Raw genomic sequence first — 25,683 nt, forward strand, 5'->3', positions numbered from 1 at the left:
TTTAACATAATTGGACTCAGCCTCTTACTGCTGCTGTCAAAGATAAATAAAGCTGGACATCAGTTAGAGTGGTAAGACAGATTTTAATCAGTAATATACTCTTGCAATTTCGATTTGTATAGAAGTGACTGGGCATTTTAAAGGGAGAATGAGGGAGTAGAAAGGGAGGTGAGCAGGGGCTCAGTAGAGTTGGGGAAGCGGGAAAATTACCAAGGGGTGGTCAGTATAAATGCTGATTAGGCCAGCTGTGTCTATTAGCTGCAGTTATCAAAATTAGGATTCTTCGGGCTTCCCTGGTGGCGCAGTGGTTGAGAGTCCGCCTGCCAATGCAGGGGACACGGGTTCGTGCCCTGGTCCGGGAGGATCCCACATGCCGCGGAGCGGCTGGGCCCGTGAACCATGGCCGCTGCGCGTCCGGAGCCTGTGCTCCGCAACGGGAGAGGCCACAACAGTGAGAGGCCCGTGTACCGCAAAAAAAAAAAAAAAAAAATTAGGATTCTTCCTTCATACATAGACTGGAAGACAGAGGCCCTATCCTTCCTGGTGATTACATTTTAAAGGAATGGCTTTCAGGTCCTTGAGAAAGACACCCTTGAACTGTAGGAGCTACATATATATCTCAAAGGGATAGAGGAAAGATTCATAATTGTAAATCCATTTTAATAAATGCTCTAAGAAAGGATGGTCAAGGGCCTATTTTCAGGTGTTGGGTAGAACAAACAGTAAATTCTTTGGGGAGCCTTGAGCTTTTTAGGCAGGCACTTTAAGGGGGTCAAGGATCATCCTAGGGGTGACTTGAGCTGTTAGAAACTATGTTAAAGTCTTTTAACATGTGGGTAGGGGAGTGGATGAAATCATTTGTGTTGGGAATCTGTAGTTTTTAAAGGCCAAGTGTGAGGTATAGTCGAGATGAGGGCTCAGAGGGCCTGCTAGAGTTTGATCAAGGAGAGAATGTTTTTCACTGAGTAATTTTAAGACATGTTGTATGGTCAGGCCACCCAAGATGGCTGTTCTCTTGCTCTCTGTACATCCCCTACTTGACCAGTGCCTGCTTCACTTATACCCTGCTCACATGACTGACCTTGATCTTCCTACATACTTGCCCCCACCCCAGCTAGTGACTGTGCCTCACTGCCCCCCTATAACTGGTAATCTTCACACTCCCCCTGCACCCCCAGAGCAAAAACTGCCACCATGTCCTGCCTGCCATGGGGTGTCGCTCCAGGACCTTGCTTCCGAAATGTAGATCCTCACCCCCCGCCATTAAATCATGTCTCTGTTGCTGACTCTGGGCTCTTCCTTTGGTCTTGAACCTGGGCAACTACAGCCTTACAGGCCTGTGGGGTACAGCCCAACACATGTTAATTTAGTGTAATTTTTAAAAAAACTTTATTTGCCAAAGCCTTCCTTTTTTCCATCTGTAAAATAGGAATTACTTATTAACATCTCATACAGCTCTTAGGAGCATCTAATGCAGTGCTGTCCAATAGAAGTATTGGACAAGACTCACATGCCATTATCAATAATAACCTCATAGCCACAGTTTTTAAAAAGTATATAGAAATAAACAGTAAAAATGGTTAGTAATTATTTTATTTACCTAATACAGTCAACATATTTCAACTTGTAATCAACATTTTAAAATTATTGGGAGATTTTACCTTCTTGTTTTCGTCCTATGTATTTTACATTTACAACACCTCAGTTCGGGCCAGCCACAATTCAGGGGTTCAGTACTTCTGGCTGCTGCATGGGACAGCTCAGCTCTACAGGCCTTGCTGATGTGAGCGTGGGGCGGGGCTTAGCCAGATGGGAGTGGAGCTTCTCAGAACGCGTTTTGGGCCTCGTCGGCTGCCGTAAGAAGCGCCGGCAGTGGCGGCGCCACGTCCCCTGCCGCGGAGGGAAGGGGATCAGTTGGACCTCGGGGCGGGTGGCCATGGCCTTTACGCTGTACTCGCTGCTGCAGGCGGCCCTCCTCTGCGTCAATGCCATCGCCGTGCTGCACGAGGAGCGATTCCTCAAGAACAGTGAGTGGGGCCGCAGGGGCGGGCCGAGGGGGCGGCACCGAGCTCCGGGGGCTCGGACCCGAGTCGGGCCGCGTGAGTGGACCATTTGGGCCGGGACAGACGGGCGGCCGAGGGCTCGCCTCTTGGGGCCCTTCCTTGGGTGGGGAAGCCGAGCCACTTTTCGTCTCACCAGTGGAGTGAAGATTGTTCAGTGGGGTGAAGATTGTTCAACAGACGCCCACTGTGTGTCCGACCCTGGGTGTCGGGATCGGGGGAGGCGGGAATGAGCCAGGGAAGGCCCCTGCTTGCGTCCAGTTTAGGTTAGGAATTTAGTACCCTTCTCTATGACCGCTTTTAATTGTCAAAAACCTGGGGTGTGAGTTTTCAGTGAAAGAGGGAGGGGCGTGGCTCATTTTGGAGCGTAGGTAATCAGAAGAATGAACTGATGGAAGGTCATAGGGGTTCCTGGGCTTTGGGGATAAGAGGAAAGGGGACGTGTTGGGGTAATCACGACATACAATCATCCATGTAACAAGAAAAGTTTATTCAGCACAGTTTATTGGGTGCCTGGGATGTGCCAGGCTAGAATCTGAGAATACAGAGAAGACAGAAGTTATGCCTACTGGGATCTCACAATCCAGCGACCTCCATGCCACCTGGGCAGACTGCTTTTTTCTGCATGAGGCACAATTAAGGCAGGATACTGCGTGATATGCATCATTTGTCACAGCGTACCAAATATGTCTGTGTAGATCACTGAAACTCAAACCCATGAGCAAGATTTATTGGTTTCATTTATTCCTTCAGGAGAGATTTATTGAGCACAAATTATGTGCCAGGCGAAACTGAGGTTAAAACAGTTGCCCTGACCTGCTAATGAAAGTTAATCTAAATAAAAACGGAACAAGTACCAATAACAAGTATGCAGAATGTTACGAAAGAGAAGTGCTGGGATATACTAACTTGTGAATCTTTGAAAGTTTGAAGGAAGTGTGTCTAACCCGAAATCAGATAAGTCAGTAAACATTAACTACGTGAAGGGTCGGGAGGTGATGAGTAAGAGCTGGTGTGAAAATTGGTGTGGAAAGGTCGTAAGCAGGGCAGTGACATGACTTGATTTGTGTTATTTGCTGGTTACTGTGTGGAGAACAGATTAGAAGTGTAGAAGAGTGGATGTGGAAAGCACCATTCCAAATAGGGCAAGTAGAGATGGTGGGTATAATATAAGTTGAATGGGTATAATAACAATAATGATACCTAACACTTAATACTTACTATGTGCCAGGATCTGTATCAAGTGCTTTCTACTTATTAACTTGTGTAACCCTCACAACAACCCTATGAGACAAATACTGTTTTAATTCCTGCTTTACAGATGGGGACCAGAAACACAAAAGAGTTGGTAGCTTTCCTAAGATCACACAGCTAGAGAGCAGCAGAGTTAGGGTTCAGTTCAGGCAGTCTGACTCAAGTTCATCTCTTCACCACTATGCTATCCAGAAAAGTAGAAGGAATCACATTGTGGGTTGAATTGTATACCCCTAAAAGATATATTAAAGTCCTAACCCTTGTTTCCTTTTTTGGAAATAACGTCTTTGCGGTGAAATTAAGTTAAGATGAGGTCACACTAGAAAAGGATGGACCCTAAGTCCAATGAGGTGTCCCTCTGGGGAGAAAGAGATACAGAGACACACAGACACAGGGGGAAGAAGGCCATGTGACAACAGAGACAGAGACGAGTGGTGCAGCTGCAATCCAGAGAATGCCAAAGATTGCCAGTAACTGCCGGAAGCTAGGAGAGAGGCATAGACGACATTATCCCAAGAGCCCTGAAAAGGAACCAACTCTGCCAACACCTTGGTTTTGGACTTCCGACCTCCAGAACTGTGAAAAAATAAACTTTCATTGTGTTAAGCCACATAGTTTGTGGTGCTTTGATATAATAGCCCTAGGAAACTAGTACAAAATCAGGAGATATTTTAAACGTAGAAAAGATAGAATTTACTGTTTGGACATTGGGAATGAGGAGAGAGGAAAAAGTCAAAGATGTCTCTTGGTTTTCTGGTTTATGCAACAGAGTGAAGGGTAGTAGCTTTACTGAGTTGGCACTGGTGGAAAATTGTGGGGGGTGGTGCAGGTAACAAGGTGAAGAGATAAAGAAGTTTCGCACATGCTGAGAGTGAGATTTCTGTGAGATACGCAAGTGGAGATATGGAATAGTCAGTTGGACTTAAGTCCATAGACCAGAAGCAAGAGCCAGAGTGGAGACTGAGATTTGAGTTTGTCAACCACAGATGATAAATTAAGCCATGTGAAGAGATGAAATTGTTCAGGGAAGGAATAGAGTACAAAGGAGAATTGTTGACCAGGACAGTCCTAAAATCTCTTCCAGTATTTAATGTTCAGGTAATGATAGAAGAGCTGACAGGAGAAATTGATGAGTGAGCAAAACAGAGAGAAGGGGAAATCTAGACAGTGGGGTTTCACAGAGGTCAAGGAGTGTTTGAAGCAGGAAAGAGAATACAACAGTGGAATGTTCTGAGAAGCCAAGCAAGATAAGGACTGAAAAGTGTCCTGAGGATTCAGGATAGTAGAGGTCAATGGTGATTCTGTAAGAGCAGTTACAACAGTGGGTAAAATCCACATTGGAATGGGGAGGAGCGAGTGGAAAGTCATAGAATGGAGACAGCACAATTATCCAAATGTGTCACTGAGTTGGAGGAAATGAAATGGTAGCTGGAAGGGGATGCAGAGATATGTTTTATGATTGTTTTGTTTTTTAGGTCTCAGCAGTGACAATGAGAACTAGTCAGGTCTCTTCATTAAGTCAATGCCATGAAATAAGTGGGGAGGTAGTGACCACTAAGGCAAATATACAAAATATAAAAAAGACAAAAAGAGAGAGAGAGAGATGTAGGGAGATATTCATATGCAGCATGTGGACCTTGACTGAATTCTAGTTCAAACATACCAACTGTAAAAAACATTTTTTTGAACATTTGAAGAAATGTGAGTATGGAGTAGATACTAGAGGATATTAAGGAATCCCTGTACATCTTGTTAGTGTGATAAAAATGCATACTGAAATATTTCAGTACCAGTAATTTATTTTTAAAGTAATCAAGCAGAAAAAAAGATGAAGCACGTAGGCAAAAAATCAGTAATTATTAAATCTGAGTGATAGGTGTGTTTTAAAACTTTCATAATTAAAGGTTAGAAAAGGAATTGCTAGGGGAAAAGATCTAGTAATGAGAGAAAAATAAAAGGGACAGGAGAGAAATGAGGTAATTGATAACTCAAGGATTCTGAGAAGGTGGATAGGGATGGGTCCTAAGGCACAGATGGAGGAGATGGCATTAAATGGGAGGTAGGATACCTTCTTCATTGAAAAAGGAGGAAGGATTAGCTGGAGAAGGAGGAGGTTCCCAGATTTGGCGGCAGGAAGTTTTTCTTCGTTTCTTATAACAAATAGGCCAGTCACTGTGAGCTAGGTGGAAAAGATGTAGCAGTGAGCATAACACAGTATCTTTGTTCTCATACCTTAGAGTCTAATGGTAGAACAGATAAATAATTATACAAATACTTGAGTCTAGGATAAATGCTTTGAAGGAAGAGAACTGGGTGAGAACCATGGGAATATAACCTCCTGGTTGAATCAGAACAGCATCAGTTCCTAAGGAAATAGCATTTAAAGCTAATTCCTGGAATAGGAATAGGAATTAGCCTATTTTTAGGTACCTTTAAGACTTCAAAGTAGAGATATCATGTAGGCATATGCATATACAGGTCTGGTGCCCAGAAGGGAGGAGGTCTGGGAAGGATTTACACATGGGGATTTTGATGTTGGCTGGTAATTTGAAATGATTGGAATGAAGGCTATTTCTCCGAGGGAGAAGAGGTTCAAGGATTGAGTCCTGAGATTACTCATTCCTGTCAGGGTTCTTGGTTGCAAGCAATAGAAGCTGACTCTGCCTGATTAAACAGAAAGAAATTTACTAAAAGGTTGCTGTACAATAGAACAATGGAGCAGAGTGGAGAATCCAAATACAGACACATATTTATATGGACACTTAATTTATGATAAAGTTAACAGTAGAGTGTGATAGAAAGGATGGTCCTTCAATAAATGATTCTAGGTTAACTGGATATTCAAAAAGAAATAAGTGAATCTTGACCCTCTGCCTCAGGCTAAACACATAAGCCAATGGCAAGAGCATTGTAGATCTAAATGAGAAAGGTAAAACAAAGCTAGAAGAAAACAAACTTTTTCTGAAAGGGCCATATTAAAAATAGTAGGCTTTTGCAGGCCAGGAGGCAGAACTGAGGCTATTAAGCTAGTATCTATAGAACCGTTTATAAATGTGAGACATCATTCTTTTTTCCCCCAGCTTTGAGATCTAATTGACAAATAACATTGTCTAAGTTTAAGATGTACATGTGATGATTTGATACACACATATATTGCAAAATGCTTACCACAGTAAGGTTGGTTAGCATATCCTTCACCTCACATAATTATCATTTTGTTGTTAATGTTGTGGTGAGAACATTTAAGATTTACTCTCAGAGCAACTTTCAAGTAAACAGTGTTGGATCACCATGGTGTACAGTAGATCCCCAGAGCTTATTCATCTAATAACTGAAAATTAGTGCCTTTTGAGCAACATCTCCCCATTTCCCCTACCACTCCACTCCTGGCAACCATCATACGACTCTTTCTGTGAGTTTGATGGTTTTAGATCCCACGTATAAGTGAGAAAATACAGTACTTGTCTTCCTCTGAGTTGTTTCACTTAGCATAATGTCCTCAAGGTCCATCTGTGTTGTCACATATGGCAGGTTTTCCTGGTATATAGCTGAATAATATTTCATTATATATGTACACATTTTCTTTTTTTTTAACATCTTTATTGGAGTATAATTGCTTTACAATGGTGTGTTAGTTTCTGCTTTACAACAAAGTGAATCAGTTATACATATACATATGTGCCCATATCTCTTCCCTCTTGCGTCTCCCTCCCTCCCACCCCCCACCTAGCTGATCTCCCTGTGCCATGCAGCTGCTTCCCACTAGCTACCCACCCGACGTTTGGTAGTGTGTATATGTCCATGCCACTCTCTCACTTCATCACAGCTTACCCTTCCCCCTCCCCATATCCTCAAGTCCAGGCTCTAGTAGGTCTGTGTTTTATTCCCGTCCTACCCTTAGTCTCTTCATGACATTTTTTCTTCTTAGATTCCATATATATGTGTTAGCATACAGTATTTGTTTTTCTCCTTCTGACTTACTTCACTCTGTATGACAGACTCCAGGTCCATCCACCTCATTACAAATAACTCAGTTTCATTTCTTTTTATGGCTGAGTAATATTCCATTGTATATATGTGCCACATCTTCTTTATCCATTCACCTGTTGTTGGACACTTAGGTTGCTTCCATGTCTTGGCTATTGTAAATAGGGCTGCAATGAACATTTTGGTACATGACTCTCTTTGAATTATGGTTTTCTCAGGATATATGCCCAGTGGTGGGATTGCTGGGTTGTATGGTAGTTCTATTTGTAGTTTTTTAAGGAACCTCCATACTGTTCTCCATAGTGGCTATATCAATTTACATTCCCACCAACAGTGCAAGAGGGTTCCCTTTTCTCCACACCCTCTCCAGCATTTATTGTTTGGAGATTTTTTGATGATGGCCATTCTGACTGGTGTGAGGTGATAACTCATCGTGGTTTTGATTTGCATTACACTAATGATTAGTGATATTGAGCATCCTTTCATGTGTCTGTTGGCAATCTGTATATCTTCTTTGGAGAAATGTCTATTTAGGTCTTCCACCCATTTTTGGATTGGATTGTTTGTTTTTTTGATATTGAGCTGCATGAGCTGCTTGTGTATTTTGGAGATTAATCCTTTGTCAGTTGTTTCATTTGCAAATATTTTTCCCATTCTGAGGGTTGTCTTTTCATCTTGTTTATGGTTTCCTTTGCTGTGCAAAAGCTTTTAAGTTTTATTAGGTCCCATTTGTTTATTTTTGTTTTTATTTCCATTTCTCTAGGAGGTGGATCAAAAAGAATCTTGCTGTGATTTATGTCATGGAGTGTTCTGCCTATATTTTCCTCTACGAGTTTGATAGTGTCTGGCCTTACATTTAGGTCTTTAATCCATTTTGAGTTTATTTTTGTGTATGGTGTGAGGGAGTGCTCTAATTTCATTCTTTTACATGTAGCTGTCCAGTTTTCCCAGCACCACTTATTGAAGAGGCTGTCTTTTCTCCACTGTGTATTCTTGCCTCCTTTATCAAAGATAAGGTGACCATATGTGCATGGGTTTATCTCTGGGCTTTCTATCCTGTTCCATGGATCTATATTTCTGTTTTTTTGTGGCAGTACCATACTGTCTTTTTTTTTTTTTTTAATAGGTTTATGTATTTATTTTTGGCTGCATTGAGTCTTCATTGCTGCACATGGGCTTTCTCTAGTTTTAGCGAGCAGGGCTACTCTGTTGTGGTGTGCAGGCTTCTCATTGCAGTGGCTTCTTGTTGCAAAGCACAGGCTCTAGGCGCGTGAGCTTCAGTAGTTGTGGCACGCAGGCTCTGTAGTTGTGGCTCATGGGCTCTAGGACACAGGCTCAGTAGTTGTGGTGCACGGGCTCAGTTGCTCCACAGCATGTCAGGGCTTCTCGGACCAGGGCTGGAACCCATGTCCCCTGCATTGGCAGGCGGATTATTAACCACTGCGCCACCAGGGAAGCCCCATACTGTCTTCATTACTGTAGCTTTCTAGTATAGTCTGAAGTCCGGGAGCCTGATTCCTCCAGTTCCGTTTTTCTTTCTCAAGATTGCTTTGGCTATTCGGGATCTTTTGTGTTTCCATACAAATTGTGAAATTTTTTGTTCTAGTTTTGTGAAAAATGCCATTGGCAGTTTGATAGAGATTGCACTGAATCTGCAGATTGCTTTGGGTAGTATAGTCATTTTCACAATGTTGATTCTTCCAATCCAAGAACATGGTATATCTCTCCATCTGTTTGTATCATCTTTAATTTCCTTCATCAGTGTCTTATAATTTTCTGCATACAGGTCTTTTGTCTCCTTAGGTAGGTTTATTCCTACATATTTAATTTTTTTTGTTGCAGTGCTAAATGGGAGTGTTTCCTTAATTTCTCTTTCAGATTTTTCATCAGTAGTGTATAGGAATGCAGGAGCTATCTGTGCATTAATTTTGTATTCTGCTACTTCACCAAATTCATTGATTAGCTCTAGTAGTTTTCTAGTAGCATCTTCAGGATTCTTTACGTATAGTATCATGTCATCTGCAAACAGTGATGGCTTTACTTCTTCTTTTCCAATTTGGATTCCTTTTATTTCGTTTTCTTCTCTGATTACCATGGCTAAAACTTCCAAAACTATGTTGAATAATAGTGGTGAGAGTGGGCAACCTTGTCTTGTTTCTGATCTTAGAGGAAATTATTTCAGTTTTTCACCATTGAGAACGATGTTGGCTGTTGGTTTGTCATATATGGCCTTTATATGTTGAGGTAAGTTCCCTCTGTGCCTACTTTTTGGAGACTTTTTATCATAAATGGGTGTTGAATTTTGTCAAAAGCTTTTTCTGCATCTGTTGAGATGATCATATGGTTTTTCTCCTTCAATTTGTTAATATAGTGTATCACATTGATTGATTTGCATATATTGAAGAATCCTTATGTTCCTGGGATAAACCCCACTTGATAAACCCCACATGATAAACCCCACTTGATAAACCCCACATGATCCTTTTAATGTGCTGTTGGATTCTGTTTCCTACTATTTTGTTGAGGATTTTTGCATCTATGTTCCTCAGTGATATTGGCCTGTAGTTTTCTTTTTTTGTGATGTCTTTGTCTGGTTTTCATATCAGGGTGATGGTGGCCCTTAGAATGAGTTTGGGAGTGTTTCTCCCTCTGCTATATTTTGGAAGAGTTTGAGAAGGGTGGGTATTAGCTCTTCTCTAAATGTTTGATAGAATTCGCCTGTGAAGCCATCTGGTTCTGGGCTTTTGTTTGTTGGAAGTTTTTTTTGTTTTTTGTTTTGTTTTTTGTTTTTTTTTTAGTACACGGGCCTCTCTCAGCGTCCATGGCTCACGGGCCTAGCCGCTCCGCGGCATTTGGGATCCTCCCGGACCAGGGCACGAACCCGTGTCCCCTGTATCGGCAGGCGGACTCTCAACCACTGCGCCACCAGGGAAGCCCTGTTTGAATATTTTTAATCACAGTTTCAATTTCAGTGCTTGTGATTGGTCTGTTTATATTTTCTATTTCTTCCTGGTTCAGTCTCGGAAGGTTGTGCTTTTCTAACAATTTGTTCATTTATTCCAGGTTGTCCATTGTATTGGCATATAGCTGCTTGTAGTAATCTTTCATCATCCTTTGTATTTCTGCAATGTCAGTTGTTACTTCTTCTTTTTCATTTCTAATTTTATTGATTTGAGTCTTCTCCCTTTTTATCTTGATGAGTCTGGCTAATGGTTTATCAATTTTGTTTATCTTCTCAGAGAACCAGCTTTTAGTTTTATTGATCTTTGCTATCATTTCTTTCATTTCTTTTTCATTTAGTTCTGATCTATTCTTTATTCTTTCTTTCCTTCTGCTAACCTTGGGGGTTTTTTTGTTCTTCTTTCTCTAATTGCTTTAGGTGTAAGGTTAGGTTGTTTATTTGAGATGTTTCTTGTTTCTTGAAGTAGGATTGTATTGTTATAAACTTCCCTCTTAGAAATGCTTTTGCTGCATCCCATATGTTTTGGGTTGTTGTGTTTTCATTGTCGTTTGTTTCTAGGTATTTTTTGATTTCCTCTTTGATTTCTTCAGTGACCTCTTGGTTATTTAGTAGTGTACTGTTTAGAGACCATATGTTTGTAATTTTTACAGATTTTTTCCTATAACTAACCATCATCTAGTCTCATGGTGTTGTGGTCGGAAACGATACTTGATACAATTTCAATGTTGTTAAATTTACCAAGACTTGATTTGTGTCCCAAGATATGATCTATCCTGGAGAATGTTCCATGAGCACTTGAGAAGAAAGTGTAATCTGCTGTTTTCAGATGGAATGTCCTATAAAAATCAATTAAGTCCATCTTGTTTAATGTATCATTTAAAGCTTGTGTTTCCTTATTTTCATTTTGGATGATCTGTCCATTGGTGAAAGTGGGGTATTAAAGTCCCCTACTATTATTGTGTTACTGTCGATTTCCCCTTTTATGGCTGTTAGCATTTGCCTTAAGTATTGAGATGCTCCTGTGTTGGGTGCATAAATATTTACAATTGTTATATCTTCTTCTTGGATTGATCCCTTGATCATTATGTAGTATCCTTCTTTGTCTCTTGTAATAGTCTTTATTTTATAGTCTATATTGTCTGATGTGAGAATTGGTACTCCAGCTTTCTTTTGATTTCCATTTGCATGGAATATCTTTTTCCACCCCGTCACTTTCAGACTGTATGTGTTCCTAGGTCTCAAGTGGGTCTCCTGTGGATAGCATATGTATGGGTCTTGTTTTTTATCCATTCAGCCAGTCTATTTTTTTTTGGTTGGAGCATTTAATCCATTTACATTTAAGGTAATTATCTATGTGTATGTTCCTATTGCCATTTTCTTAATTGTTTTGGGTGTGTTATTTTAAGTCTTTTCCTTGTCTTGCGTTTCCTGCCTAGAGAAGTTCCTTTAGCATTTGTTTTAAAGCTGGTTTGGTGGTGCTGAATTCTCTTAGCTTTTGCTTATCTGTAAAGGTTTTAATTTCTCCATCAAATCTGAGTGAGATCCTTACTGGGTAATTTTGGTTGTAGGTTTTTCCCTTTCATCACTTTACATATGTCCTGTCACTCCCTTCTGGCTTGCAGAGTTTCTGCTGAAAGATCAGCTGTTAACCTTATGGGGAGTCCCTTGTATGTTAATTGTTGCTTTTCCCTTGCTGCTTTTAATATTTTTTATTTGTATTTAATTTTTGATAGTTTGATTCATATGTTTCTTTGCGTGTTTCTCCTTGGATCTATCCTGTATGTGACTCACTGTGCCTACTGGACTTTTTTTGACTATTTCTTTTCCCATATTAGGGAAGTTTTCAACTATAATCTCTTCAAATATTTTCTCAGTCCCTTTCTTTTTCTCTTCTTCTTCTGGAACACCTATAATTCGAATGTTGCTGCATTTAATGTTGTCACAGAGGTCTCTCAGATTGTCCTCAATTCTTTTCATTTTTTTTTCTATATTTGCTCTGTGGTAGTTATTTCCACTATTTTATTTTCCAGGTCACTTATCCATTCTTCTGCCTCAGTTATTCTGCTATTGATTCCTTCTAGAGAATATTACGTTTCATTTATTGTGTTGTTCATCATTGTTTGTTTGCTCTTTAGTTCTTCTAGGTCCTTTTTAAATGTTTCTTGCATTTTCTCCATTCTGTTTCCAAGATTTTGGATCATCTTTTCTACCATTACTCTGAATTCTTTTTCAGGTCGACTGCCTATTTCCTTTTCGTTTGTTTGGTCTTGTGGGTTTTTACCTTGCTCCTTCATCTGCTGTGTATTCTTCTGTCTTCTCATTTTGCTTAACTTACTGTGTTTGGGGCCTCCATTTTGCAGGCTGCAGGTTCATAGTTCCCGTTGTTTTTGGTGTCTGCTCCCAGTGGCTAAGGTTGGCTTAGTGGGTTGTGTAAGCTTCCTGATGGAGGGGACTGGTGCCTGTGGTCTGGCGGATGAGGCCGGATCTTGTCTTTCTGGTGGGCAGGACCACATCCCGTCGTGTGCTTTTTGGATGTCTGTGAACTTTATATGATTTTAGTCAGCCTTTCTGCTAATGGATGGGTTTGTGTTCCTGTCTTGCTAGTTGTTTGGCATGGGGTGTCCAGCACTGTAGCTTGCTGGTTGCTGAGTGGAGCTGGGTCTTAGCATTGAGATGGAGATCTGTGGAAGAGTGTTCGCTGTTTGGTATTATGTGGGGCCAAGTGGTCTCTGGTGGACCAGTGTCCTGAACTTGGCTCTCCCACCTCAGAGGCTCAGGCCTGACACCCCACCAGAGCACCAAGATCCTGTCAGCCACACGGCTCAGAAGAAAAAGGAGAAAAGAAAAGAAAGAAAGAAAGAAAAAAATAATAAAATAACATTATTAAAATAGAAAACAAATTAAAAATAGAAAAGTAATTTAAAAAAAGAGAGAAAGAAAGAAGAGAGCAACCAAAACAAAAAACAAATCCACCAATGATAACAAGCACTAACGACTATACTAAAAAAAAGCAAAAGCAAAAAAACGGACAGTCAGAACCCTAGGACAAATGGCAAAAGCAAAGCTGTACAGACAAAATCACACAGAGGCATACACATACCCATTCATAAAAAGAGAAAAAGGAAAAGTATATATATATATAAAATTTTAAAAGGTAGAGAGCAACCAAATCAGTAAACAAATCTACCAGTGATTATAAGCTTTAAATACTAAACTAAGATAAACATAATACCAGAAACAAATTAGATGCAGAAAGCAAACCCTAAGTCTACAGTTGCTCCCAAAGTCCACTGCCACAATTTTGGGTTGATTCTTTGTCTGTTCAGGTATTCCAGAGATGCAGGGTACATGAAGTTGATTGTGGAGCTTTAATCCACTGCTCCTGAGGCTGCTGGGAGAGATTTCCCTTTCTCTTCTTTGTTTGCACAGCTCCTGGGGTTCAGATTTGGATTTTGCCCTGCCTCTGCGTGTAGGTTGTCTGAGGGTGTCTGCTCCCACACAGGGTTAAAGAAGCAGCTGATTTGGGGCCTCTGGCTCACTCAGGCCGGGGGGAGGGAGGGGTACGGAGTGTGGGGTGAGCCTGTGGTGACAGAGGCCAGCAGCATGACATTGCAACAGCCTGAGATGTGCCGTGTGTCCCCCTGGGGAAGTTGTGCCTGTATCATGGGACCCTGTATCACAGGACCCTGGCAGTGGCGGGCTGCACAGGCTCATGTGTGTGTGTGTGTGTGTGTGTGTGTGTGTGTGTGTGTGGATAGTGACCTGTGCTTGCACACAGGCTTCTTGGTGGCTGCAGCAGCAGCCTTACTGTTTCATGCCTGTCTCTGGTGTCCGTGCTGATAGCTGCGCCTCGTGCCTGTCTCTGGAGCTCGTTTCAGCGGTGTTCTGAATCCCCTCTCCTCGTGTGCCCCGAAACAATGGTCTCTTGCCTCTTAGGCAGTTACACACTTTTTCCCGGACTCCCTCCCGGCTAGTGTGGCATACTAGCCCCCTTCAGGCTGTGTTCACGCAGCCAACCCCAGTCCTCTCCCTGGGATCTGACCTCCGAAGCCTGAGCCTCAGCTCCCAGCCCCCACCCATCCCGGTGGGTGAGCAGACAAGCCTCTTGGGCTGGTGAGTGCTGGTCGGCACCCATCCTCTGTGTGGGAATCTCTCCGCTTTGCCCTCTGCACCCCAGTTGCTGCGCTCTCCTCCGTGGCTCCAAAGCTTCCCCCCTGCTACCCCCCATCTCTGCCAGTGAAGGGGCGTCCTAACGTGTGGAAACTTTTCCTCCTTCACAGCTCCCTCCCAGTGGTGCAGGTCCCATCCCTATTCTGTTTTTCCTTTTTTCTTTTGCCCTACTCAGGTACGTGGGGAATTTCTTGCCTTTGGGGAAGTCTCCAATGTTCAGTAGGTGTTCTGTAGGAGTTGTTCCACACGTAGATGCAGCTTTTATGTATTTGTGGGGAGGAACATCTCCACATCTTACTCCTCTGCCATCTTGAAGGCACCCCCTCTGATAACTTACTATTTTTGAAAAATTACTCCAATGCTATTCCCTCCCTATATTGTAGAATTTTATCCTGTTTTGTTGAAGAGCAGTTGGAAGGTAAATTTTTTCTGAGAGTCACTCCTCCCATTATGTAAAAGCATATATTTAAATATCTTTTTGGAACAGGTCTAACAGATAAAAAGATTGTTGAAAACCATGGTTTCTCATAAAAACTGAGTGCATGATCCACAAAGTGGTTAAAACAAGTTCTTTTTTTACCATGTAAGAGCTTGTGGCTATGAATGGAAAGGGTTGATAATTTTAACAATGATAAATTTCCAAAAAGCAAGTAAAGGAAATGAAACCAACAATACCATCTAAAGGTGGTTATAAAGCAAGTTTAAATATTCAGAGTGATTAGTGGTTGAAACCCCTCTACTTTTTGGAACCCGTCCCTGCCATCAGGATGTTCATGCTCTGGAGGGGAAGGCCTCATTCCAGAGGGGTTTCTCCAACAGAGGAGCAGCTTTACAGGCTTTCTTTTTAAATGTTATTTTTATTTTTATCAAAGCAATATATGTGTGTGGAAAAAAGGTCCAAAAAGCCGTTTCAGTTTGTAAAGAAAGATAGAAGCCTTCTTCTCCATCTCTCCTCAACCTCCCCTGTTCTTCAAAAGCAATTATTTTCAACTCTTCCAAGTTTTAAGTCACTAACCTGCTACTGTGGAAGGGTTTAGCACAATTATGCCATCAGCAGCACACTCATCCTTGTGTTAGCACAAGTACACACATACTTCCCTTCTCCATCTCTCCCATCTCCAACCAATTATTGGTAATACCAATATTCCATATTTACATTACTATGACTATGAATATTACAGCTGAACAGTAAAACATAATTTTATCCTTCTAGTTGAATTATGCTTTGGCTGTAGAATTCTAGATTGGAACCAATTTTTCTTCAGAGTTTTGAAGACATTATTCCATTTAATTTTCTCGTTTCCTTTGTTGATGTTAAGAAGTCTAATGCCATTCTGTTTCCTGATTCTTTGTAGGTAACCTAAGTTGCCTCTCTAAAAGCCTTTAGGGTATTCTCTTTATCTTTATAGGTCTGAAATTTTACAATAATGTGGCAACATGTGGGTCTCCTTTTCATTCGTTGGGCTGTTCTCTGATTGGGCCCATTTGGCCTAAAGTCTCATATCCCTCAGTTCTGGGATATCATCCCTTAATATTTGTTTGATAATTTTTAAAATTTTTTATTGGAGTATAGTTGATTACAATGTTGTGTTAGTTTCAGGTGTACAGCAAAGTGAATCAGTTATACATATATCCTCTATTTTTTTTCCTTTTTAGATGCTTTTCCCATATAGGCCATTACAGAGTACTGAGTAGAGTTCCCTGTGCTATACAGCAGGTTCTTATCACTTATCTATTTTATATATAGTAGTGTGTATATGTCAGTACCAACTTCCCAATTTATCCCATTCTGCCCCCACCCCCACCCCCACTGCCATCCCCTGATAACCATGTTTGTTTTCTACATGTGTGACTCTACTTCTGTTTTATAAATAAGTTCATTTATACCTTTTTTTTAAGATTCCACATATAAGTGATATCATATGATATTTGTCTTTCTGTGTCTGACTTACTTCACTCGGTATGACAATCTCTGGGTCCATTTATGTTGCTGCAAATGGCATTTTTTCCTTTTTTATGGCTGAGTAATATTCCATTGTATATATGTGCCACATCTTTATCCATTCCTCTGTTGAAGGACATTTAGGTTGATTCCATGACCTGGCTATTGTAAATACTGCTGTAGTGAAAATTGGGGAGTATGTATCTTTTTGAATTATGGTTTTCTCTGGGTATATGCCTAGGAGTGGGAGTGCTGGGTCATAGGGTAGTTCTACTTTTAGTTTTTTAAGGAACCTCCATAATGTTCTCCATAGTGGCTGCACCAATTTACATTCCTACCAATGGTGTAAGAAGGTTCCCTTTTCTCCACACCCTCTCCAGCATTTATTGTTTGTAGATTTTTTTGATGATGGCCATTCTGACTGGTGTGAGGTGACACCTCATTGTAGTTTTGATTTGCATTTCTCTAATAATTAGTGATGGTGAACATCTTTTCATGTGCTTTTTGACCATCTTGTTTGATCACTTTTTCCTACTTTTTTTTCTCTCTTTCTGGAACTCCTGTTATTTTGACATATTGATACTTTTTCTTTAATTTTGCCTTGTCTGGTAGATGTCTTCAACTTAGTGTGTCGGCATCTTTTTTTGAACTTTTTATGCTAATATAGCAAGAACAAGCACTCCTTTTTTAAAAAAAATAAATTTATTTATTTGTTTTTGGCTGTGTTGGGTCTTTGTTGCTGCACACAGGCTTTCTTTAGTTGTGGCGAGCGGGGGCTACTCTTCATTGTGGTGTGCTGGCTTCTCGTTGCGGAGCATGGGCTCTAGGTGGGTGGGCTTCAGTAGTTGTGGCATGCGGGCTCAGTACTTATGGCTCGCAGGCTCAGCAGCTGTGGCTCACGGGCTCTAGAGTGCAGGCTAAGTAGTTGTGGTGCACAGGCTTAGTTGCTCCGCAGCATGTGGGATCTTCCCGGACCAGGGCTCGAACCCGTGTCCCCTGCATTGGCAGGCAGATTCTTAACCACTGTGCCACCAGGGAAGTCCCATTCCTTCTTTTTTATGTCCCTTTTTTTTTTTATGGCATCTTGTTCCCTGGGGTTTATAGCTACAGTAGTTGTTCTCTAAGGATTTTTTTTTTTTTAAAAATGAACTTCTACTTCTTACATTGTCTCTTCCTCAAAGTCTTCTTTTCTGGTTTTGTTCTGTCTTTCCACGTTAAGAATTGTTCCCTCTTGACTGTCAGTTCATTCTGAAGAGTAAAGCACTGAGAGGCTTTTAGGAAGCTCTGTGTATGTGGTTGGGATTTGCTCACCAGTGGCCCTCTCTGTAAGTTTGCTGTTTCATTAAAGCCTCCAGTATGTCAGTATCTGAAGTCTTCTTGGGCAGCTGGTCAATTTCCAGAGTAATTTTACAACTTCCTATCTGCAGAATATAAGTGTTCTTATTTCCAGGCTTATGTGAGACACAAGCAAGGAAAGTGGGCAGGAGTCTGACACTTTGCAGACTTTAATTCAATCCACCCTCCCTAGATGTCCCCAGGTCCAGAGCTTCCATGCTTCAGTCTCTGCTGAGAGTAAACCTCATGTCTTCTGAGGGTGTAAGAGAGGGAGATTCTTCCTATCAGTTCAGTTTAGGGAAGGGGATGGGATGGGAGGGGAAGGAGGAGCCGTGCTAACTGCTCTTGTGAAGACTTTTCAATTAGTCCTCCTGTATTTCAGCTTTGTTGCCCTCACTGGCATTTTGAAGTTTCTTTCAAGTTTCCAAGGTTCTCAGCACGATTCACCTCAGTTTTTTATTGTGTGCTCCCTGGATGTTTAGGTTTCAGCTTTCTCTGCTAAGTCAGTTATTCTTCCCTTTATTTTTCATCGTCCAGATTGACTTCTCTTGCCTGCAGACTTCTCTCTTGTTACTGTTTTAATGTCATTTTTAGTAAGGTTTCAGGAGAAAGCTAAGATAAAAGTGTGTATCCATTGATGGGGTTCAGGATGTGCTACCCCCAAATAAGGCACCGTGGCATGCTGAATATCTTAAGCTGAGGAATTAGAGAAAACACCAGAATCAGAGGTCACTCCGCCTTCCTCCCTCCCTGGCCCTTCTTTCTTGAAAGCAGGAGATAAATCTCCTGTGTGAAAGGTATCCTTCCTGTACCAGGAGGAAAGGAGACATTCTTACCACCAGAGACAGGGAATTTAGGGCCAGGAAGACTGTATAAACAGACATTATTGCATTTCCTACCCGTAGCCCAAACCCCTTTGTTTTGTTAATTCTTCACAAATTTGTTCTTTTGTCTAAAAGGTAGGAAAACTTCCTGCTTTGGTCAGTTTTTCAGATCTTCATTTTCTTGTGAAGACTCCCAGGTACCTGTAAAAACTTAATAAAGTTTGTGTGCTTTTCTCCTGTTAATCTGTCTCTGTCAGTTTCATTTTCAGACATAGCCAAGGACCCTAAGAGGGTCAAGGAAAACTTTCTCCTTCATTACAGTAACCATTATGTTTAACCAAAACCAGGCTGCTTTCTTATTGTGCAGAGTTGTTAAGTAGGTTTATATTAGTAAGACTAAACTGGTTTGGAAAATGATACAACTGGTGGTGGTGGTCATTTTGTATTTTATGTCTTTCTAGAGACACTATTATGAAATAGTTTTTACCACATTATAAGCAGTTAAAGCCTGGTACTACACCTTTGAACTTAGATTACAAAAAGAGGACTGCCATGTAGTGGAGAATGCTGATTGAGCTCCCTGGAAGAGTGAGACAGGTATGTGGGAGAAAGAACTTACAGTAGAACTTGTTATATGGTTAAAGTCAGCATTGGAGAAATAGCGTTAAGTCTATTTGCTTGTCGGAGACAGAAGTAGATCCAGAAGTAGGAAGGAAGATGCAGGTGTATCTTCTGAGATTGTTTTTATCTTGGAGAGATGTGTACATTTAGTATTGGAGGATTTCTTCCTCCCTCCCGCAAAGCTACAATTGAATGATTGGTTACACTTCGTGTGTCTTAAAAATAAAGAAACATGTTTCTTTGGAAGTTTTATCCACGATTCTAGGATTTACCTTGTCTTTCTTTATCCAAAATTATCTTGGTCTGCTATAAATTCAGTTTAATTCCACAAACATTTACTAACTACTTGCTCTGGGTGGGGGAGAGGGAAAAGGTAAAAACAGACTAAATTCAGTTCCTGTCTTCCAGGAATTTATAATGTAACTTACAGTCAGTAGTTACTATTTGGGGAGCAAAGAGAAAGGTTTATTATGACATGGGAGGGAATTAGGAAAGGCCCTGACATTGAAGTCAGACAAACCTAGATTCAGAAGCTGCCTTTAACATGTATAGCAATTAGTGGGTAATTGAGTAACCACTAGTTACTTGGAGGGTTGTAGTATGATACAAGGCTAGCATGTCAATTTAAGGAGTTTCTAACTTTACTCAGTAGGCAATGGGAATCATCACACATTGTGAGCTAAAAGATCTGACACTTTAAGGGAGAAAGAAGTCGAGAGGAAACTGCAGAGGCATCTGTTGAGAGTCTGGCAAGAGATAGTAGAGGCTGTGATATTAACCACTGTGATAGAAGTTGTGCTGCGGGAGCTCAAAAAAGAGTGACAGCCCTGTGGACAGGGAAGGCTGTAAGCACAAGTGAGCTAGGCCTTGAAGGGTGAGCGGGAGTAAAAACACATCAGCTCTGATGTGAACTTGAATTTTACATTAGTTTTATACCATGACATATCTCAGTGTTGATGTGACCAAAAAATTAAAAAAAAAAAAAAAGCAACCGTTTATTTAACCTTTATTTCAACCAAGGAAAAGGTGATTAAACAAAATGAAATCTTGTTACCTGATACATGGTTATTTCATGTATAAAATAAAAACTTGTTCTCTGTCTTCAAGTTTAAGGGTTAACATGTCAGGAATTAATTAAGCCCTGTAGTTATATGAGAGTAAAAAAGTACATAGTCATGTGAGATATGAAAAGTGGACCTGAAATGAGGACAAGAGAAGGACGTTGCAGAAATGAGGACAGGTAAGCCTCTAGAAGAATGAGTAAGGCAATAAAAAAGAATTAGCAGATAAAGGTAAAGAAATAATGATTTATATTATCAGGAAAATGAAAGAAGAAGGTAAAAGACTCATTTACTGAAAATAAGTGGGGTTAGGGTTAGATAATAGGCTAAATTCCTTACCTCAAAATTGAGAAATGAAGATGAATGATCAAGTTAAAAAGATGTGCCTCTGTTGTCAGGTTAGAGCATGTTATGAAGGCCTAACCAAGCTGCGACCAGGTTTACATTAACATTTCCCCAGGTGAACAGATAGTGAAGCTCAGCTGCAACACATTTATACTGATCATTACTTTGGGTTTTATGAATTCTGAATTGAGCTAATTATTCACTGGACAATATGCTTCGGTTTTCAGTTCTGACCTGAAAAATATTGTTTAGAAAAAGAGAAAGAAAACAATCAAGGTGTCACAACAATCACCTTTACTGAATACAGTGCCATGGAAGAATTTATTAAGAGTGTAGTTTATTTTATAAAATCCAAATTGAAATTAAATGAGTTTGTGCTGCTTATCAAAAGTAAAAAATATACTCGTTTTTAAGTCATATAACTGTAATTTATGTCTAACAGGCTCAAAATCATCTTTAGAAGGTGACTAATGAGCAAGGTGAGTGCATAATAAATTTTATCACAGCTAATCATCTTTATATTATGCAGTTGGCTGGGGAACAGACCAGGGAATTGGTGGATTTGGAGAAGAGCCAGGAATTAAATCTCAGCTAATGAACCTTATTCGATCTGTGAGAACTGTGATGAGAGGTAAGAAGAAAAACTAGTGGAACGCTCTTAATTTTGTGGTTTGATTTAAGTAGCAAAACTTCCAAGTGTGAATGCCATTTTTGTAGTGGGAACTTTTTTTCTATAATATTTAACTTGGCTTTGCTGCTTAAAAGTTACTAGTTTCCTTCCTAGCTTGCCTCTTATTTCTATCTAAGCCACTTGATGCAGATGGAATGCTCAGTGATGTAATATTTGTATGCTACCTGTATGTCACCTCTCAGAGTTGAAAGACAATGGTGTTCTTACCTTTTAGAAATTCTTTTGCTTCTAAGTAGAAAAGTCATCTAGAGTCCTGTAAGACTTTCAAGAGAAAAATACAGGTCCCATATCTGCTATTTTTATTAGAAAATATTTTAGAGCAACTCAAGAATTCAAAACCTTTTATTTAAAAACCATTAAAATTAGGGTCTCTGTCCCTCTCTGTTAGCTGATTTCATCACAGCTTTGGGTAGAATGATAAGTTTCATTCTTAATTTAGTGATGAAGCAACAGAATCTTCTTTGCACTGTATTTCTAATGTCAGTTGTCACTGGCAGCCATGTGGCTCCACTTCCGCCTGGGTCCAGTATGCTTCTGTGTTCCCAGAGCTGCACCAGCACTATCCACAGATGACTTTGCATTGATCTTGTACCAGTGTAACCCTTATCCCCAGTCACACAAGCCCACTTTACAATAAGTTTTGGATTTTATGGTCCAATGCATGTTTGAATGTTACTTTGTTATAAGGATTTGCAATGTGATTCTGATGACATACTGTATTTCCATCCTTCCTGGATGCTAGTAACTATGTCTTCATTTTTTTTCTGATTTTTTAAATAATAAAAAACTTTTATTTTTTTTTTCTTTGCAGTGCCATTGATAATAGTAAACTCAATTGCAATTGTATTACTTTTACTATTTGGGTGAAGATCAATGGGGGAAATGGAGACTCAGGAGAAGAGCTGCCAGCAGAAGTTATTACTTCAGTCTTTATTGGAACACACGTATCTTAGCTGGCTGACCTTGGACTTGACAAAAATGTAAACCTGCCAATAAAACCAGAGTCCCTATTTATCTGATTTTTTTAAATGTTGCACTTATAGTTTTATTGCAAAAAGATCAGATCATCAGAGGCCAGATTGGAATACATTTGATTGCTGACTGCTGATAAAAGTTCATGCTATGGTAAAGATTGTTAAAAGGGTGCAGGACTGTCACTTCTGTGTTTTTAGAGGTTTCTTTCTTTGACTTCTCAGGGATGAATTTTTTTTTCAAAGTTCCTTGTGACTTAGCTATGATGTGAGAATGATTATCCTCCTACATAAAATTTAAAGGATTTTTTAAATATAAAATGTTAGATAGGAAATTTGGCTTATTTTATTTTGAACTCTTTGATTAAATATTTTGTCTGTATACTGTCCCAGCTATGAAAAATTCAAATTCATAGTAACTACTGAAGAGCAATACTCTGATTTCTGGGAGAATTCTAATTTTGTAAGTCGGTTAGTCACATGATGATTGTGTTTTTAAGTTCTTTTCATGCGTTTGTTATTTTATTACTTGGCCTGAATGATGAGACCAGGTCAGTATCTACACATTTCCATAAGTAAAATAAAACCTGTAGAGAAAAGTCTATGCCCCTTTTAACAATGATGACTTATTTTTATAAATAGCAGCCTGCAGGAGCAATCCTAAACAATCACCATTAAACCATACTATGTAAGAAGACTTTATTGTGACGCATTTACCTCCCCAAGTTATCACGTTTCCGTTTCTTGGAGTAGCACATTAAGGGGTGTGATTTGTAATTCTTCATTCTGTCAGTCAGTAGAGCATTCATGGTGGATAAATTGTCTTTTGTTTTTTTATGTCTTAGACCATCCCATATTTGCTTATCCCATAATACTGTTTTATGCAGAAAGATTAAAACAATATAAATGGTTTTTCTGGGAAGTATTAGTTATAATATTTTAAAGGGGGTGGAATAGAATCTTTGTCTATAGGAGAACATCTGTAAATAAAGTTCAGTTTCCAAGTCAAACACTTGTTTTTGTACTTCAGTATATAACCTGTCTGTTAATTAATCTCATTTTGTGTGCAACACTTATATATGTTCTTTGCTGTAAAATCACTGAGCACAGATTTAATGAAAGTAAACATTCACATTCCTTTTTCTTTTTCCTTCAATGAATTAACAGAATTGCTGACATACATCAGGAAGACTCGTGAACAATTTTGATTCTATGACTTAAGTTACTTCTAAAACTTCGGAGCAGGTATTGGATGCCTATTGGCCATGCCTGAGCTGGAGATGGAAGAGCAGAAGATCTCTGAGCAGGGGGAGCCTTGCAGCTGAACCAAAGAAATGTACCAGGGATCCTAAGTTGATTACTTGGCTCATGGGAGTAACTAATGTATTTGGCACTTAAAGGCAATGTTCTTTTGGCCTTAGAAGGATCTCATGCACAAGTTCAAGTTTAAGCTGCTGAAACAGATTCAAAAGTAGCAGTTAATTGAGGGCACTCCTGTTTCTCCACAGGCAGTGAGCCATATAGAATTTTAAAAAGAAAGAAAAGAGAGACCTTGGCCTGATATCATTTTCATTAAGACATTACAACACACCTTTATATTCATTCTTGGAATACTGTCCAAGTTCACACTCCAATGGAGAGCAGTCATAGCAGGGCAGGATCAGAGTTTTCTGTAGCAAAGTGGTTCTGAGGAAAGTGCAGCATAGACATCAAAATATTTCATCTCTAAAGGATTCTTACACAGTTCTAGCTTTACTGTGCCTGAAGACCGGTCTGTAAGCTTTCACAGGTTAACCCTAGTTTATCCAGAGAAGTTGCAATTCAGTAACGGTAGCATCTTGTTTTAGTAGACAGTAACCTAAGTGCCTGCCTGCCTGCCAACATCTTCCCCCTTAGCCATTATCAGGATTAACAATTTGTGATTATTCTGGACTCCAAATATCTGTGGTGTTAATGGTCCTGTGTATTCTGACTCTGTGTCTATATGCCTATGACCTGTGGTGAAGGCTCTTGGCTGTAGTGTGTACATACTCAAATTCATACCCTAGTCCTTAATCAAGTACAGTGGTTTTCAAACTTTGACTGTTAACAGCAGAACTGGATTTTCAAAAGAATAATAACATAGAAGTGTAATCATCCAATAGCTAAAACAGATGGGAGCAGGTCCATGTATCAGTTGAAGCGGGAACCCACAGGCCCACTGTTCAGCCTCCACCTCACTCTTAACAAGCTTCCTAAGGCACTTCCACGCAACCCTAAGCTTTCAAAAACATGGTTATGCAGTATCTTTTTTTAAAAAATCCTTGCTTTAGGTAGAGTAGGCACGGTGATCTGTGCTCTATAGATATTTGCAATCACTTGTGTGTATATGTGTGTGTACTCATGAAATGACCTGAGACAAAGCAATACATCTGAGTAAAATAGGAGGCAGGACGTTGCTAGTATGCTAGCCAGAACCTTTTATCATATGACTTAAATAAACTTCTTAAGACCTCAGTTGTTTTTGGTTCCTTCCTCTGTAAAATTGGTCAATAACTGTTTTAGAACAGAAGTCTGCTCCAGATTTTATATATATATATATATATATATATATATATATATATATATATATATATATATATATATATATATATAATTTCCAGTTCACTGACCTTTGATCCTAGATCAAAGAGATGTTCTTCTGAAGTAAAACGTTTTTGGTGAAATAAATTACTTTCTTACTGACTTACAGCTTCAAAGTTATTACCAATAATAAAATTTTGATACCAACCAAAATGGAAATCTTTTTTGCTAAAATTTTCCTTGGCCCCTGATTGGTCATTAGATGTCAGATATAGTGAAAACATCTGTGCAAGGACCTGGGACACATAGTGGGCAGTGTCCACCGATACTAATGATCAAGGTAAGTTATGGAATTCTACTCTTTTTGTTTTAGTTCTGATACTGTTTACTTTATACCTCCGCTCCTCCTCTGGGAGGAGCATCTTTTTATTTCTCAAGTTCTCCTTCTGAGGTCCCATCCCATCTTTACTCATCTTGCCCTCTGGCAGGTAAAGCCATTTGAGTCTTTCGGTAAGGAGGAAGCCGTTAGTCATGTTCCATTATTCCACATCACAGTGAATGACACCATACTACCCAACTGCCCAAACCTGGAACCTAATAATTATCTTGATGCCTTCCTCTCCCTTACCCTTAATCTAATTTACCACCAATTTCTCTTACCTCCTAAAGATTTCTTAAATTTGTTTTGTTTGCTTTGTTTCCACACTTTTTCGTTTAAGCATCTCTCTGTGGCCCTGCAATAGATTCTTATCTGGTCTCACACACATTTTGGCACCTCTCCCATCTGTTCTCCATATTGCAGCCAGAGTAAGCATTTAGAAAACTGCATGTCTTAATATTACCCACCTTCGGTGGTATTTTAATCTGGTCAAGGACAGCTCCTAATTCTGAAGGGGAA

The 25,683-nt window shown here is 39.9% G+C and overlaps 1 protein-coding gene and 1 long non-coding RNA gene across 2 annotated transcripts in view; one reads left to right on the forward strand and one right to left on the reverse strand.

Moving 5' to 3' along the window:
- LOC136792747 (uncharacterized) overlaps positions 1-1,766 on the reverse strand; it is a 41,891-nt gene extending 40,125 nt beyond the window's left edge. Inside the window, exon 1 of the long non-coding RNA XR_010837075.1 lies at positions 1,662-1,766. This is a non-coding gene — a long non-coding RNA (uncharacterized lncRNA). The remainder of the gene's footprint in view (positions 1-1,661) is intronic.
- A 45-nt stretch (positions 1,767-1,811) lies between these two features.
- Positions 1,812-22,266, forward strand: IER3IP1 (immediate early response 3 interacting protein 1). Its single transcript, XM_059041009.2, has 3 exons — positions 1,812-2,027; positions 21,091-21,192; positions 22,064-22,266. Exons 1-3 carry the CDS (start codon positions 1,937-1,939, stop codon positions 22,117-22,119), a joined length of 249 nt encoding a protein of 82 aa, XP_058896992.1. The 5' UTR covers positions 1,812-1,936; the 3' UTR covers positions 22,120-22,266.
- The last annotated feature ends 3,417 nt before the right edge of the window (positions 22,267-25,683 follow it).

The sequence above is a fragment of the Kogia breviceps genome, chromosome 15, assembly GCF_026419965.1.
Source record: "Kogia breviceps isolate mKogBre1 chromosome 15, mKogBre1 haplotype 1, whole genome shotgun sequence".
Lineage (NCBI taxonomy): Eukaryota > Metazoa > Chordata > Mammalia > Artiodactyla > Physeteridae > Kogia > Kogia breviceps.